The sequence below is a fragment of the Falco biarmicus genome, chromosome 12 (assembly GCF_023638135.1).
Source record: "Falco biarmicus isolate bFalBia1 chromosome 12, bFalBia1.pri, whole genome shotgun sequence".
Taxonomy (NCBI): Eukaryota; Metazoa; Chordata; class Aves; order Falconiformes; family Falconidae; genus Falco; species Falco biarmicus.
The window spans coordinates 3,700,300-3,714,462 of NC_079299.1; the positions used below are offsets into that span (position 1 = coordinate 3,700,300).

General features: G+C 39.6%; 1 protein-coding gene across 1 annotated transcript; it reads right to left on the reverse strand.

Moving 5' to 3' along the window:
• Nucleotides 1-1,333: 1,333 nt before the first annotated feature.
• GTF2A1L (general transcription factor IIA subunit 1 like) lies at nt 1,334-13,706 on the reverse strand. Its single transcript, XM_056356853.1, has 9 exons — nt 13,686-13,706; nt 11,648-11,749; nt 11,218-11,341; nt 9,498-9,553; nt 8,204-8,297; nt 6,356-6,957; nt 4,533-4,823; nt 3,696-3,785; nt 1,334-1,718 (listed from the first exon to the last, which is right to left on the reverse strand). The coding sequence occupies exons 1-9, from the start codon at nt 13,704-13,706 to the stop codon at nt 1,611-1,613; spliced, it is 1,488 nt and encodes a 495-aa protein (XP_056212828.1). The 3' UTR covers nt 1,334-1,610.
• Nucleotides 13,707-14,163: the final 457 nt, after the last annotated feature.

The window sequence follows — 14,163 nt, forward strand, 5'->3', positions numbered from 1 at the left end:
TCTGAAGTGTAGCACCAGTGCATCTACAGGTCAGCTGAATGACGGAAAAGCAGCCATTACACTCAAGTATTTTAACCTTTTCTGAATACACAATTCTTCACATCCCAGCAGCAGTATCTATAAAAGACAAAAGAAATGCCACACTTGGGTCAGGCCGCCTAGTTCAGTGTCCTGTCTTTGATACTGGACACCAGCTGATACATCAAAAAAGCATGCAAGAAACTCAATAGTTGTTAAAAACCTACCTCCTGAAGGAAGCACCTCTGTTTACACCATCAGCACAAGGGTTTGTACCATTATGAACAAGGGTTAGGGTTGTGTGTGTGTGTGTGTGTGTGTCCCATTTCTTCCATATATTCCTTCTCTCCAGCTCTCCCCTTCCTTTTCATTCTTTTCTCAAGGCCTCTGTGTCCTCCCAGAGAATAGAGATAACCAAAATGTTTCAAGATGTCTTCTTCCAGCAGACCTAAAAAGACCTAAAAGCCGCAGCCAGGAGGAAGGGGTGCCATATGCTTGCATGTAGCCCTGCCCTTGTGGCAGAATCCTCCCCCCACCCCCCTCCCCTTTCCGAGTCAGCCTGGCAGAGGCTTTACCATTTTGTTTCCAATGCTGCCCTCCAAGAACCAGGAGCTAGCCAGGGGGAAGCTGCAGCTCTGAAGGGTGAGGGCCCAGACCTTCTTTTTGACCTCTACTTCTAGAGGAAGAAACACAAAGCTAACTCTGAAGACTGCTGGGAATGCGGTTCTCATGGCAGGGTGAGCTACTGTCACATGCATGGCTTGCACACATTTCGCTAAGCAAAGTATATTTAGGGAACACAAAACCAACTCTGCTAGAAACGTGTATGAGATGACATTTTATTATTATGCACAATTTGTATCATTCACAGCTTACTGGTCTGTAGTCCCAGAATGTAGTGGATATATACAGAAACAAACTTAAATGACTCTGCATTGCCAGTGAAAATAAATCACATTTTAATGTTAAATCAGACTATTCATAGCATCTCAGCAGACATAGAGGGTATAGAATAAACAACAATAATTCTCACATATTGAGAGCTCAAGGGTCTTCCACCCACGTTTCCTGACTTACATCTAAAGTGCCTGCCTTTAAGCTGAAGTCAAAAAACCACAAAGCATCAACAAAAAGGGTGGAAGGAAAGGGAACAAAGTACACACCTGAGACAACCACAGGTTTCAGATTTGCATAGGTGTTGCTTTTTTTTTCTTTTTTTATACTCAGCAGCCTTTGACATAGTATCACCAACAACTGTTTCTTATTTCAAAGAACCAACAGAACTGAAATTTACTTAAACATAGTCACTTTTTTTTCTTGAATTACTACAGATTCAACATTTCAGTCTTTAAAGCTATTCACTCCTATTACAAAGTAACTGGAAACATAACGAAATAATCAGAGAACAGCCAAGACAGCTAAGTAGCTAACAACACTGTTTTAGTCTGCATGTATTAACAACACTGATTTAGCATATTTTTATCACAGCTTTCTTGTTTTGTTTAATGGCAAAACAATAGAAAGTCTAGTAGTTTCACAGGAGGTTCATAAGGGAATAACGCCACAGTTAAAGTACATACTTCAGTAAGGTTTCACCACTCTGCATCTCCAATAGCTTTTGCAAAAACATGGTCTCTACCCTCAAAGGACATCACTCCATCTTTTAAATAGAACTTCCATTTGTTCTTACTTCGATGTATCTGATGAAAAAAAAAAAAAAAAAAATCAATTCCCCCCCCAATATAATACATATTAGACAGCCATTAAAAAAAGTCTTTTTTAAGAGCAACTTGTTTACAAGCCTTTTTTTTTATTTTAAAACCCCAGTAGCCCAAAACATGTGAAACACTGCCACTGAGCACACCACAAATATTCAGAGGCAGTAGACTTCAGTTGTTTATAATGAACTCCCTGCTCTCTCAAGGGAACAACCTCCTGAACTTTAGCACATGCACCCCTCTCAAAAAAAACCCAAACAAAACAAAAACAAAAACATAAAAAACAAGTAGCTGTGTGTCATCTCAACACCAGCAGGAAAACAAGACTATAACAGAGCAATTTCACAAGTGTACCAGTCCCAAAACATACTGCACCCTGCAAACTGGTATGGCTTAACTGAAACGCAGTGTTTCTTCTCCTGCGCACAGTGCAAAGCAACATTGTGTGCAGAGACATTAGGATAAGGCTAAGAGCAGGAAAACTTTGCTTTAAAATGCAAATAACACCATATAAAACAGTAAGAGAATGTGCATATTCTGTTTCTTTTTAAAGGCCTACAAAACTATCTATACCACAGAAAGTTTCTGTTTAATACTAAAAGAAGGAATTTTAAGTATCCCTAGAAAATTCCTTTGATTTTAAGCCTCAGTCTATTTTCAAGTCCAGAAAGAAAAAGGAGGGAAAAAAAAGAAACAAGACAGTAATTTTGCTGACAGCATTCTTTTATAGATAACAAAGTAATTTAATAGGTAACTCTTTCCATCTACTTTCTACAAGGCCTATGTGTTTTACTAAATCTGTATAGGAAAGGGGAAGTCACCAACATCTTCCTCCAACTTCTGTAACTGTTTATTTCTAGCAACATCCGATTTTAAATTTCCTTGAAGACATCCTGAACTTTCTATTAGTTTTTTAAATTTCCAACCAATTTTTCTGCTTATTACAGACAAAACTTGCTGTAGATAACAATATCCACTACCCATAGCATCTGTAACAAACTGAGTTACAAAGCTTCAAAACTTTGTGTACATTTTCAATACAATACAGACACTATGGCTTAATTTCAGATGCATTTTCTACACACACCCCTATAACTACATTTTCCAAAATAACTACTTTCAGAAAAACCCATCTGTTAGGCTTTAGTAAAGACAATTTTCTTAGCACTTCACTGTTTCCTAAAACACAGACACCATTAAAGGCAGGCCTAGTTGAACATGCATTAAAAAAAAAAAAATCATCACTAGTCACTTTTGAAAGAAGGAAAGCCAAGGCACATTCTTAGGCAAACTATAGAGATATTTTTCTAGATTTGTTTCAAAATGAAATATGCAGTTTGTTTTGTCAACTTTTAAACTACTGGCATATACCCATCCAAAACTATACCAGGGCTAGAAGTACTTTGATCTTCAAGAGTTCAAAACAAGGTTGAATTTTAAACATTAAAATGGAGGAGAACAAAACGCCCCTTAACAACTTTTGTTTTTCAGACAGGACAGAATTCTGACAAGAAAACCTCTCAGTAAGCACCTCAAAAGACAAAAAGTGAAGAATAAAGTACACACACTCCTCTTTCTGTTACCCATTTCAAAAGTCTTAATTCATGGCTGAAAACACATACATGCATACATACATACATACATGGAGCTGTTGAAATTACTTAAAAGTAATTATTAAAAAGTTGAAAGTTAAGCTTATGCAGCTTTCCAGATCTTAATTTGCCAAGATTTGGACCCCTTTTCTTTACCTTTAATAGGTCATTAAAAAACCGTTGATTATCCTCATTTCAGAAAGCAGCAGGTAAGTCTTCAGACTATTGTCAGCTGAAGATGTAATTTAAACACAATTATTACAGCATTAGATTTTCTTTAAAAGGCACTGGTAGTAAACCAGACATGGATTTGCTGAAGATATTACTTAGAATGATTAAGAAACAAAGATAAAACTATATACTGTACCTTGTCATACTGACAAACTATCACATTGTCAGTGTCAAACAAGTCTGGAATGTCCTGTTCACTGACATCATCACCAGAATTTAAAGGGTCCTAGAGATTAAAATTTTATTTTATACATTCTTTCAGAATAGCATTGAATATACTTGACATTAAACATAACAAGAACAATAAAAGGTTAGCATTGCAAAAATCACGACCCAGAGGCTATTAAGACCATGTTGCAAAAAGCTCATTTATAAGCAGCTTTACATGCATACATTCTCAGTGACAACACCACCCTGAGCAAAAACACGGGTCAAAAAGCAAGCCTGCTAACTGGCAAAGCTGACCCATGTAAATAGAACACTAATCAACTGGTATTTATTTGAAGCCCAGATGCCACAAGTTGATTCTCTTGTGAATTTCTAGGATACAAAATTGCATCTTTAAGAAAAGCCTTTTCCTAGCAAACATGTACTTGTATCACATTGTTCCCTTCTCTGTCTAATCCCGTGTCCTTCAGAAGGCGAAGAAACATAGATTTGTATCCCAATCTTACTTAAATAAAAAGCGGTACTTTATTCCACTGAGGCCAAGGTTCTACCCTATAACTTTAATTAAGTCTTTTAATTAATCCAATAAAAATGACTTCTCAACATCTCTTTCATTTGTCCATGCTTCTCAAAATGAGCTCTCAAGTGACTTCTGAGCAGTACCCACATGTCTCAAGAGGTACGCAACTGAACTATACATTCTCTGCATTAAACTTAACCAGGAATTGTTCTGGATGCAACAATTCCAACAGTAAAGACAGATATACTATTGTAATGTGCTTCAAAAAGCTTAAAAGTAAATTACCTCCTCAACGATATCTGTTTGGGCCTCTTCATTATCACCACCACTGCTGCTAGACTCTGTGTTTGAAACACTGTCATACTCCTCATCATCATCTTCCTCATCATCCAGAGCTTTTAGATCCTCTGATTCAATAATGCCAATGAATTCATTCTCTTCCCTATCTTTTGTATATGGTATTTCTTCCTTGGGAGAAACATCACCAGTACCATCTAGCTGAATTATGCCTCCAATGTCACTGCAGATATCCTTCTCTGATCGTAAATTAGATTCCATCTGCTCAGTAGGTTCCATCTGACAGGAATAAAAGAGACCAGAGACAGCTTGTGAATTAACGCCATACAGCTTTCACTGTTCAGTACAAAGCCTGATATTTTTGTTTAATAAAACAACACGATTGGGGCACTAAAATGAGAATTTCAAGTCCTGGCCTACTTGGAAACTCCGAGTACATTTGCAAACGTTGTCCTTATACCTAATCTTAAATGGATTCTATGCCACATATTCCTCAACAATATAACAAGACATTTTCTTAGACCTTTCTTTAAACACTATCGTAATCAAACAACTTTTTTAAGACAACAATGACCAACCAGGCCTTTAGAATTCCTATTGCAAATACAGCTCCAAAAACAAAACAAGGGGAAAAAAATTAAAAAAAGGAAACTAGCTACTCACCCATCCCCAAAAATAGCCTTTTTCCTTTTTGAAATAAAAATCAAGATGATCTCATTCTCTCCCTCAACTCAAAGTGCTTTGTTTAAATAAGATATAAAAAGCTGAGACAGTAAATATTTCAGTACCTCAAGTTACTGTTCATAAAAGTGCTAGAATTCCTAAACAGAGCATTCACAGGAGCATAAAAGTCCTTTAAGCTTTCAGCCATCTTTAGTTTCTCATTAAATCTTTACTGTAGCATCTAATTCACATCCACATACACTTTCTAGTTCAAGAAAATAACACTTTGTTTTGACCTTCTATTCTTACTACAGTTATCATCACCCTGCCATCAAAGTTCAGACAAGCACCATAACATGCTTTCTATTTACAGTCATTTGTCATTACTGTCATTAAATTTGCATTTAATAAATTTGCCTCAATCACATATAAGCACTACAACTCAAAGTCAGCAAACCAGCCTGAACTTAAAACATCTGTAAATAATTTCTAGAACAAAAAGTAGATGAGGTCAGGAAAGTGGCCTGTTAATTAAAATCATTCAAGTTTTCCACACAGCTCTAGCTAAATTCTAGTTTGTTCAGGACTTTTTCCCAAGGAAATGCATTTCCTTCCAGCAGATTTTCACTTATCAAATGCCACTCTTCATACTCAACATGCATTCTCAATGAAAGTTAAATGCTCTTCACACATTTAACATTACAAATTTAAACTAATCCCAGCTGACACTGCAAGAGAAATTTGCCCACAACTGGCCAGTATCCAAACGCAGATTCAGTGTCAGAATGACACAAAGTTCTCAAAGGGTCATTTCCATCTGATCAGTCACAAAAAAAAACTATCCCTCAAAATAGTTAATAAGTCTAAGAACATATTATATCTACCCATTATACTTGCAGCATTTTTTAGATTGACATCCTCCTCAATGCCAGTATTTCAGCAATACTTGTGACAAATTCTTCATGTAAAAATAAGTAATCAGCTACTGCTATTCAAAAGAAGCTCAAGAATGAACTTCAAAATGGTGTTAGTTTTTATTATTATAATTTAGAGGTGCTACTTACAGGTGTGTTTGATCACATCTCCTACGATACTTCTACCAACCATCTCCAACGTATTTTCACCAGCTGAGAAATAAAAGGCCTTACCTTGTCAGAGGAAGCAATGACGTCATGGTCTTTCAGAACAGCACTATCGTCCAAACTTTTGCCTGTGATAATCAGGTCAATGATATCATCAGACACCGGCTGTTGCACCAGCTCCTGAGACTCAATGTCTAACTGCCCCTCCACATCCAGCAGAACACTGCTTGAGGTGTTTGCCAAGGATTCAGTGGGAAAAAAACCTTCAGATGATTCTGGCATAAACACAGCTGTGTGAAGACTGCCATACTGGGATTTTTCTGTTGAGTCTGCACTTTGATTCAGCACTGCATTAGTTACAAGTTGCTGCTGATTCACAGAAGGCTGCTGGACCAATGTAGTGCTGGCAGAGTTCTCCAGGTGGTTTTTCTCCATGGCATTTGGTTGAAATACCATGGTCTGTTGGATAGCAGTCTCCTGGGGTTGCAAAGTCTCAGCATCTGCCTGGGCAGAGGATGCATTCACCTGAGCAACACTGGCAATGTTGGCTTGCAGAACTGAAGGTTGCCCAGGGGGCTGCAACACCTGCTGAACAGGATGGTGTAGAACACTTGCATCTCCTGCAGCCTGTGTAACCACAACAGGCAGATTTACCTTATACAATTGCCCTGCAAAGACAAGAGTTAAATTCTGCTTCAGCAGGTTAAACTACAGGTTCATCCAGGCCACTGTCCTGTTACCACCAATAACCAACAGCAAACACCCAGGTAAACTATGAGAAACAAGATGTTCACAAAGAAATACTTCACCCAAGCACAACTTCAGCCTTTGAAACTTAAGTGTTCAGAGGCTTTTTGAGTCAGAGCTCTCATCCAGACCATCATGTCTAATATCCCTTTCTGGTTTTGTCCCCCAAGTACCCTGTAGCAGTTAGTTCAGTAAATTACATACTGGATTTAAAAAACAAAATCCTGTTTTGAATTTACTTCCATGTAATTTCAGAAACTAAGGAATACAAGATGAAACAGTAAACTATTCCACGTCTACAGGGACAGTTCACTCTTAAGGACCTTTAGGTATCCCCTCCTTCTAAAAAGAGCTGCCTAGTTTAGTTAAAAAAAAAAATTAAAAATTCCTAGTTTATTTAGCCTTTCTTTGTACAAAAACCATTCCAAATACTGAATCCTTAAAGTTATTATTAGTGCTAGAGTTAAGCTGCTAAAGCCAAGTTGCCAATTTCATTTAATTATTCTTTTCCCCAAGCACATTCTTACACACCCACAGTCACTGACACAAGCCTATATGTCTCAAAACCTTAGGAATTATATCTGAAATAGATATCTAGTGACACTAGTTCTCAAAGAACAGCTGTTTGAGGAGTCAGTCTGTGACTGAAATAAACCTTCCAGTTACCACATCCTAAGCAGTACAAGCACATTTTTGTACAGGCAGTTTTATCAGCAAAAGAGTGTGAGCAAAAAGGTTAATGGATGGTTGTATTTTATTTGAATTAAAAAAAAAAAAAAAAAAAATCAACTTGATTCTGAAGTACCAGACTGTCTTTACCTTTTCAAAACATGAAGATTGTCCTTTATATAAGAGGAGGAAATCCTTTGTCAGTCCAGACACAGGTAACACATTTGTAAGCAGTTGTAAAACAAAAAAATGGCATCACCTGGCAGCCCACCTTAACTGATCTTGCAAGTGTACACAACTGACACATTAACTAATCAATGTAATTACTTCTCCCATGCAACGATTACAAACACAAACTACAAAAGAAGAGGGCAACTGGCTTGACACACCTACACTTTTAACTTCGCATTTGTTTTATCTGCTGTACTTGGGACCATCTTTCAATATCCACATCCAGTCAATGCACTGTAATATTTTACATCCCCTCTTTAATCTTACCAGATGCTGTCTGTAGCGTCACTCCCGCTGGTACATGTATAGGATAAGCAATGCCCGAAGGGAGAGTAAGAGTTGCACCCACTTGTGAAGCACTCTAGATAAACAAGAGCTTTATTAAGAAGTAGTGCATACTTTATCTCCTAGGGCCCTAAATGTCACACATAACATCTTCAGATGAAACACCAATGAGGGCTTCTTGTGATCATCTTTACTGAAGAGTTGCTTCAGACTTTTCAGATTTAGAAAGATAAAGAGTATTCTGTATTGACAGGATAATGACTTGCCCTAAGGTTTCCTATTTTCCAGTTATCACATTCCCTTTTTGTTAACAGAACACTTTCCTGTATGCCCTCAAAGTACACACCATCCAGAAAGTTGTTTTTCCACTCAGAACCACTTTTACCTGAGCTTATGCATACTCCACACTGCATAGACTCCTTGCCTAGGCCTACGAAGTCACTTTGCATTCTCTTTTTCTCCTGGAAACCAAACAGTTGGATATACGGCTCCCTTTCAAACTAGCTGTTCTGGGGAAATTTAGTTTTTAGATCAGGTAACTTGGATGTTACACAAACACCTTCCCAATATCGTATTTCAGCTTGGGAAACTAGTTAGCTTGAAGCTCAGGAGGCACTCAATAACTTCAAGCACTGACAATTAATAGCTCCTCCCCAAACAAATCTTGCCATGCCCAGAGTTCAGAACCTGTCAACTCTATAAGCCTCTCATTTTCTTCTGGATGATTTCTATGCCTTGCACATAATGCTGCTCCCAGCTTCAGTAACGCTAGCATTTCCCAGCGGTGCTTTATTTTAAAACTCAGTAAGAAAAAAAATTAAAAAAAAAAAATATATCTGTAGATGTGCATTTCCACTATACATCTATTGGCTAAATACATGCAGCCATGGCTTCCAACACACTTCCGGATGCATTGCTTGCAAAACCAACTGGCAGATCCTCATCCTTTTTCACTGCTCATACATAAGCAGCAGAGTTACAGCTCTCCCTCTACAAACTCTTAATTTTTTTATTGTTTTCAATAAAAATAAAAAAGGGCTAGAAATAACAGCACTGTTTCTTCATCTGTTGATTCTCCCTCAGCAGGACTCCTGCTCCCTTGCCTACTATGCCATATTGGACAGATGAAACTGTCATGAGAAATGCTGTCCTAAAGCATCTACACATGGAAAATATTTCATACTTGCCTCCCCTCAAGCCTATTAACAACTGACAAACAATCATTTAGAATTCAGAATACTCAAAATTTAAATAAAATGTCACTATAGTTACATACCAGGTCTGCTGCTGTGAACTGCTGGAAACCTCTGCCAGCTGGGATGACTAGAGAAGCTATACAGGAGGGGAAAAAAAAAAAACAACAAACCAGCACCTCACAAAAACATTAATTTCTTGGACACAGTTGATCTTTCAGTTATTTACAGCAAGCACAACTGAAACTAAAGCAATCTAACTTCAGTTCATACTCATGAGATCAAGTGAGCACATCCAGATAAGGCTCTTAAATACACTTCCTTTTATGCTGCTTGAAGCTTATGCTGTACTCAGGGGGAAGAGGTTATACCCCAAACTTAATTTTGCTAGAAGCTGGTCTTAGTGATTTCTGGGGGTTTTTTTGTTCTACAAATATTACTGTTTAACTGTTTGATATGTTTAAGTTGCACTGTAAAAATTAAGCATGCTATTTCTATTTATTACATCAGCTAGAAGGACAGATGTGCAATGCTACCATTTTAACATGACCAAGAACATGTATGTAAAACATATTATCGTGTCAACATGCCGAAAATGTGCAAGTATTTTTCTGCACCAGAGCAAATCCGGTGGTGCTAATACTAGGAACAGTACGGTGGGATTTTCAAAAGCACTCAATACTGACTGGAATGGGAGAAGATAAGCAAAGGGAAAACTTCCCCAGGCTTCAAGAAGCAAACCATTTAGGTAGCCCAATTACTTTGAAAATCTCTAGCATATAGGACAATTCAAATCCCATTTAAGGAAAAGAAAAAATTCACTGGTTTCACCAGATTGTTTTGGCTTAGTATTGCCCTTCCAAAACTTTGGGAGCAAGGTAAAGCTCATTAAATATAAAGCTTCTAACAGCAAACAAACACAAAAGTATATTCCCTGTAATCACACGGAATAAATAAGAACCTGTCTCCAAAATCAGTCCACTCAACTTTTGTTTTGGAAAAACAAAAACAAACAAGCAAACAAACAAACAAAAAAAACCAAACACAAAAAAACCTCACAGACTGAAGAGTGCCTACCCAACCCTGAAGTGTACTATGATGCAGATTTTCATTACATCATCTCGTATGTTTTTTTGTCCTTTATGGGGAAAAGTCCTAATGGCCTCTCATAGTGGGAGAAGTCTCAGCTAAGCATTACACTCTACCATAACATTACCACAACGGTCAGCTGGACTTAACTGAGCAGAATAGGTTGTGATGTCAGAGGCTGTGTGAAAGTCAAGTACTTCTCTGCAACAGGAATACTGCTTTTAATAGAACCAACTGAAAGACTACCCTCCTACTCTTCAGTTTAAGAAAGGGATTACATTTTAACAAATGCAGAACCAGATTAAACTCCAACACGACAGCAGAGCTGCATGGCACAACCACGCCATATAACCTCTGCACACATCATGCCACACATTAAAAGGGGAAGTGAAAGCTTAACCTTACTGGTAAATTTGCAGCTGAAGCGCTACGCTTCTGGACTGCAGACAAGAAGACTAAAATTGTCTTCATGTTTTGCTACTGGAATTAAGCAGCAGATCAAGAGCACATGCACATAATTGCATTAATTTATCAAAGTTTATTTCGTCCTTTATTGGTCAAATTTTGTTTTCAAATAATTACTGTTCCCCATCAGGCTAGATATATACATAAGCATCACAAACCAAGATTACTGCAGCACCTTCAAGTCTTCCAAGAAGATTCCTGAATCACTGAGCTATTCTTAAATTGCATCTGTTGTGTTCAACATCTAACCTGCTGAAGCCTGCAGAACATGGTGAAAACTGTGCGGTAGTTGCAGGGCAAACTGCGCAGAACGATGGCTATGTCTGAAGAAGCCTTCTGTTGCTTTAGACTGCATCACCTTTATTTCCCAAAGCTGCAGAAAGATTATTATTAAGGTCAACAATATCAGCTTTAAAAAACAAGCCACATCTAAAATGAAAATCAGGTATCCCTAGTTTTTGCAAGAGTAAATTGACTGATTCTATCCAATAAACATGATAACAATCACTACCGAATTTCAGCTTCCAGCAGCCCAACACATCATTTACAGGATATTTGAAACTATAAGTTAGGGCAAAAGTTTGCTTGTTTGGGAGGGCAAAGAAACAGACAGGTACATTGTGTCAAAGGAAAAAAAAATATAATACAACTTCTATTGATGCAGGGGAACCCAACAAACCTGCTTCAAGTCTTTCAGAACCTGCTCCTCTAAACCCTCTTCTGCAAAGAGTTCCCGCACACCTTCAATCACATCTTCAATAACGGACTTGTATAATTTATGCTACATTAAAAAAATAAAAAATTTTCAAAGTCAGGATGAAGATTAAGTCATTTGAAATGACAGCACAAAGCCTAACCTCACTGCATAAACTACTGTTACAAGATGAACAGCATGCACAGATCAGTGTAATAAACTGAATACTCTGTCAAGTGCAAAGACTTGCAAGTCCACTCATTCTTTTAAGTCTGACATCCCTGGAAAAATACAGAATTCAAGCCTGGAATTATTGGTTTCTGCAGACTACAGAAATGCTTAAGAAAATCCTAGATATATTACAAAAACAACTGCTGTGCTGCATTTTCAAACAAGTATGTCTAAAACATCAGTTTAAAACCACTTAGTATCATTCTAGCGTCATTGCCCCTAACTTAAAGGCCAACCAACAATACAAGCTACTAAAAATGAGAGGGTGCCAATTCTATCAGAAGCATAATGTAAGTAACCTGCAAGTAACCTCTGTAAGTAACAGATTTAATTTTTTCTTTGTGATAATCATCTGATGCTGTAGAGTAGTTTAGCCATGGAAATTTAACACTACAGGTACCAACACATATCATTCATCTTATAACAGGACTCCAACACAACACTTTATTCCTTCTTCTGCCCATATTCATGATTAAATCCTAATCCTCCAGTCAGACCTGGACAACAGACATACGAGCTTCAAGATACATTCACTCTGATGCAAATGTAAGATAGTAAGATTTTAGCAATTTAAAGTCAATTAATCTTGACTATCATTACCACCAGAATAGCCTACACAAGGTGAAAGATGAAGCTGAGATTTTTAGGAAACCATAAAAGTTAAGATTCCAGGATAGTAATTTACGTTTTTTCTAACTCAACATCAAATTAATGTTTTACTGCTCTAAAGCTGTTGTAAACTGCAGACAATATAAAAAAGCCTAGAAGTTATTAAGAAGTAACAAGTTACATTTTTTGCAAAAAGCTATCAGCACAACATAGCACTACTTTGAAATAACCACACTCATTTATGATTTCTCACAGGAGGTTTGAGATCTCCAAGAATTGCCCTACCACACTTCAGAACACTAAGAAGACAAGGAAAAAAAAAATTGACTCTTGTACCATGACACTAAAGGATGTTGACTAGCCCATATGTCAAATGCTTTGCCTTCATTGTTAATCCAGAAGAGAAACTGAATTTAAATCTTTCAACAGGCCTATTCCCCTCCCCAGGATTGCCAAGCTACAAGAAGCACAAATATTTATTATCCTATATAAAAACTGTACACAGCAACTGTAAAATCCCACTACACGCTCCCAAATTAGAGGGGAATGGTTACAGTTCTGAGACGCCCACACTCCAGTTTTATCCCTTTAACACACAGGCCCCTTTGCCATGAACCAGACTATCCCATCGGAAATTTTTTTTTCCTTTGCAGGCAGTGGGGAGGGGGTCAGCAATGCCCCAGTCCAGGGTAGGCAGCGGGGAGGGGGTCAGCAATGCCCCAGTCCAGGGTACCACAAGGCCCAAAGCGCAGCCCGAGGCCTCCCCGCGTTCCCCTGGCGGCCTGAGAGGGCAGGTCAGGCCGGGCCCGGCAGCAGGGCGGCCCGGGGCCGCCACACTGCCCCACCGCCAGGCCCACACAGCCTCCCTGCCCTCCGGAGCTCCCCAGGGGCTCACGCCAGGCCCTGTCGCAATCCTGTTACCCACAAGGGGCTTTTGCTTAACAAACCCGCCAAAAATAGTGGCTTTAAAGCAACCCCTGTGCTGCCCGCTGCAGGGAACGGCCAGCGGCCGCTCCTCCCCGGCCCCCACGGGGCGGCACCGCCTGAGGCGATGGCGACGAGACCCGGCCCGGGCACATCCATTCCATCCCGTCCCTCCCCTCCCTGCGTCTCGCCGGCGCGGGAGGGTGGTGGGGTGAGGATGGGGCCGGGGACGCGGTCCAGCCCCGCCGCTCCCCCTCACCACAGGGCTCCCGTGAGCCATGGCGGCACCCGCCACCAGCCCGCCCTCCCGCCTTAAGGCGCCGTTGCCATGGGGACGCGGCCGGCGCGCGGCGGCCCCGCCCGAGCGGGCGCCATGTTTGCCTGCGTGCGAGTGCGGGGCCCGGTGCCGCGCCGGGCGCGGGGGCGTAGGTGGGGCGGGCGGTGAACCCGGCGGGTGCTCCCGGCTCCTGAGGGGCTGCCCAGGGGCCCGGCTTGCGGCGGGGGCCTGAAGCTTCAGCTTGTGAGAGGGGAGGGAGAGGCGGCTGTGTGTGGAGATCTGCTCACAGTGCAAAAATGCACCTAGGAAAGCTGGCAACAAAAGCATGTTATTTTGATAAACTCTGAAGTCATTATTACCGCATAAACAGGGAGATTACTGAAGCTACCACTTAAATAGCAGCAATCTGTTACAACTACTGAAATTATTGCTTACATTTGCAGCAATCTGTTTGTATGTT

What these genes read in the sequence shown, in the direction of transcription:
- GTF2A1L (XM_056356853.1), bottom strand. Translation starts at nt 13,706, where the DNA reads ATGGCTCACGGGAGCCCTGTG. An exon ending in TGTTCTGCAGGCTTCAGCAG is followed by an intron (nt 9,554 to 11,217) that starts GTTAGATGTTGA and finishes CCTCCTGTATAG; the next exon opens with CTTCTCTAGTCATCCCAGCT. An exon ending in AAACAGATATCGTTGAGGAG is followed by an intron (nt 3,786 to 4,532) that starts GTAATTTACTTT and finishes TTTAATCTCTAG; the next exon opens with GACCCTTTAAATTCTGGTGA.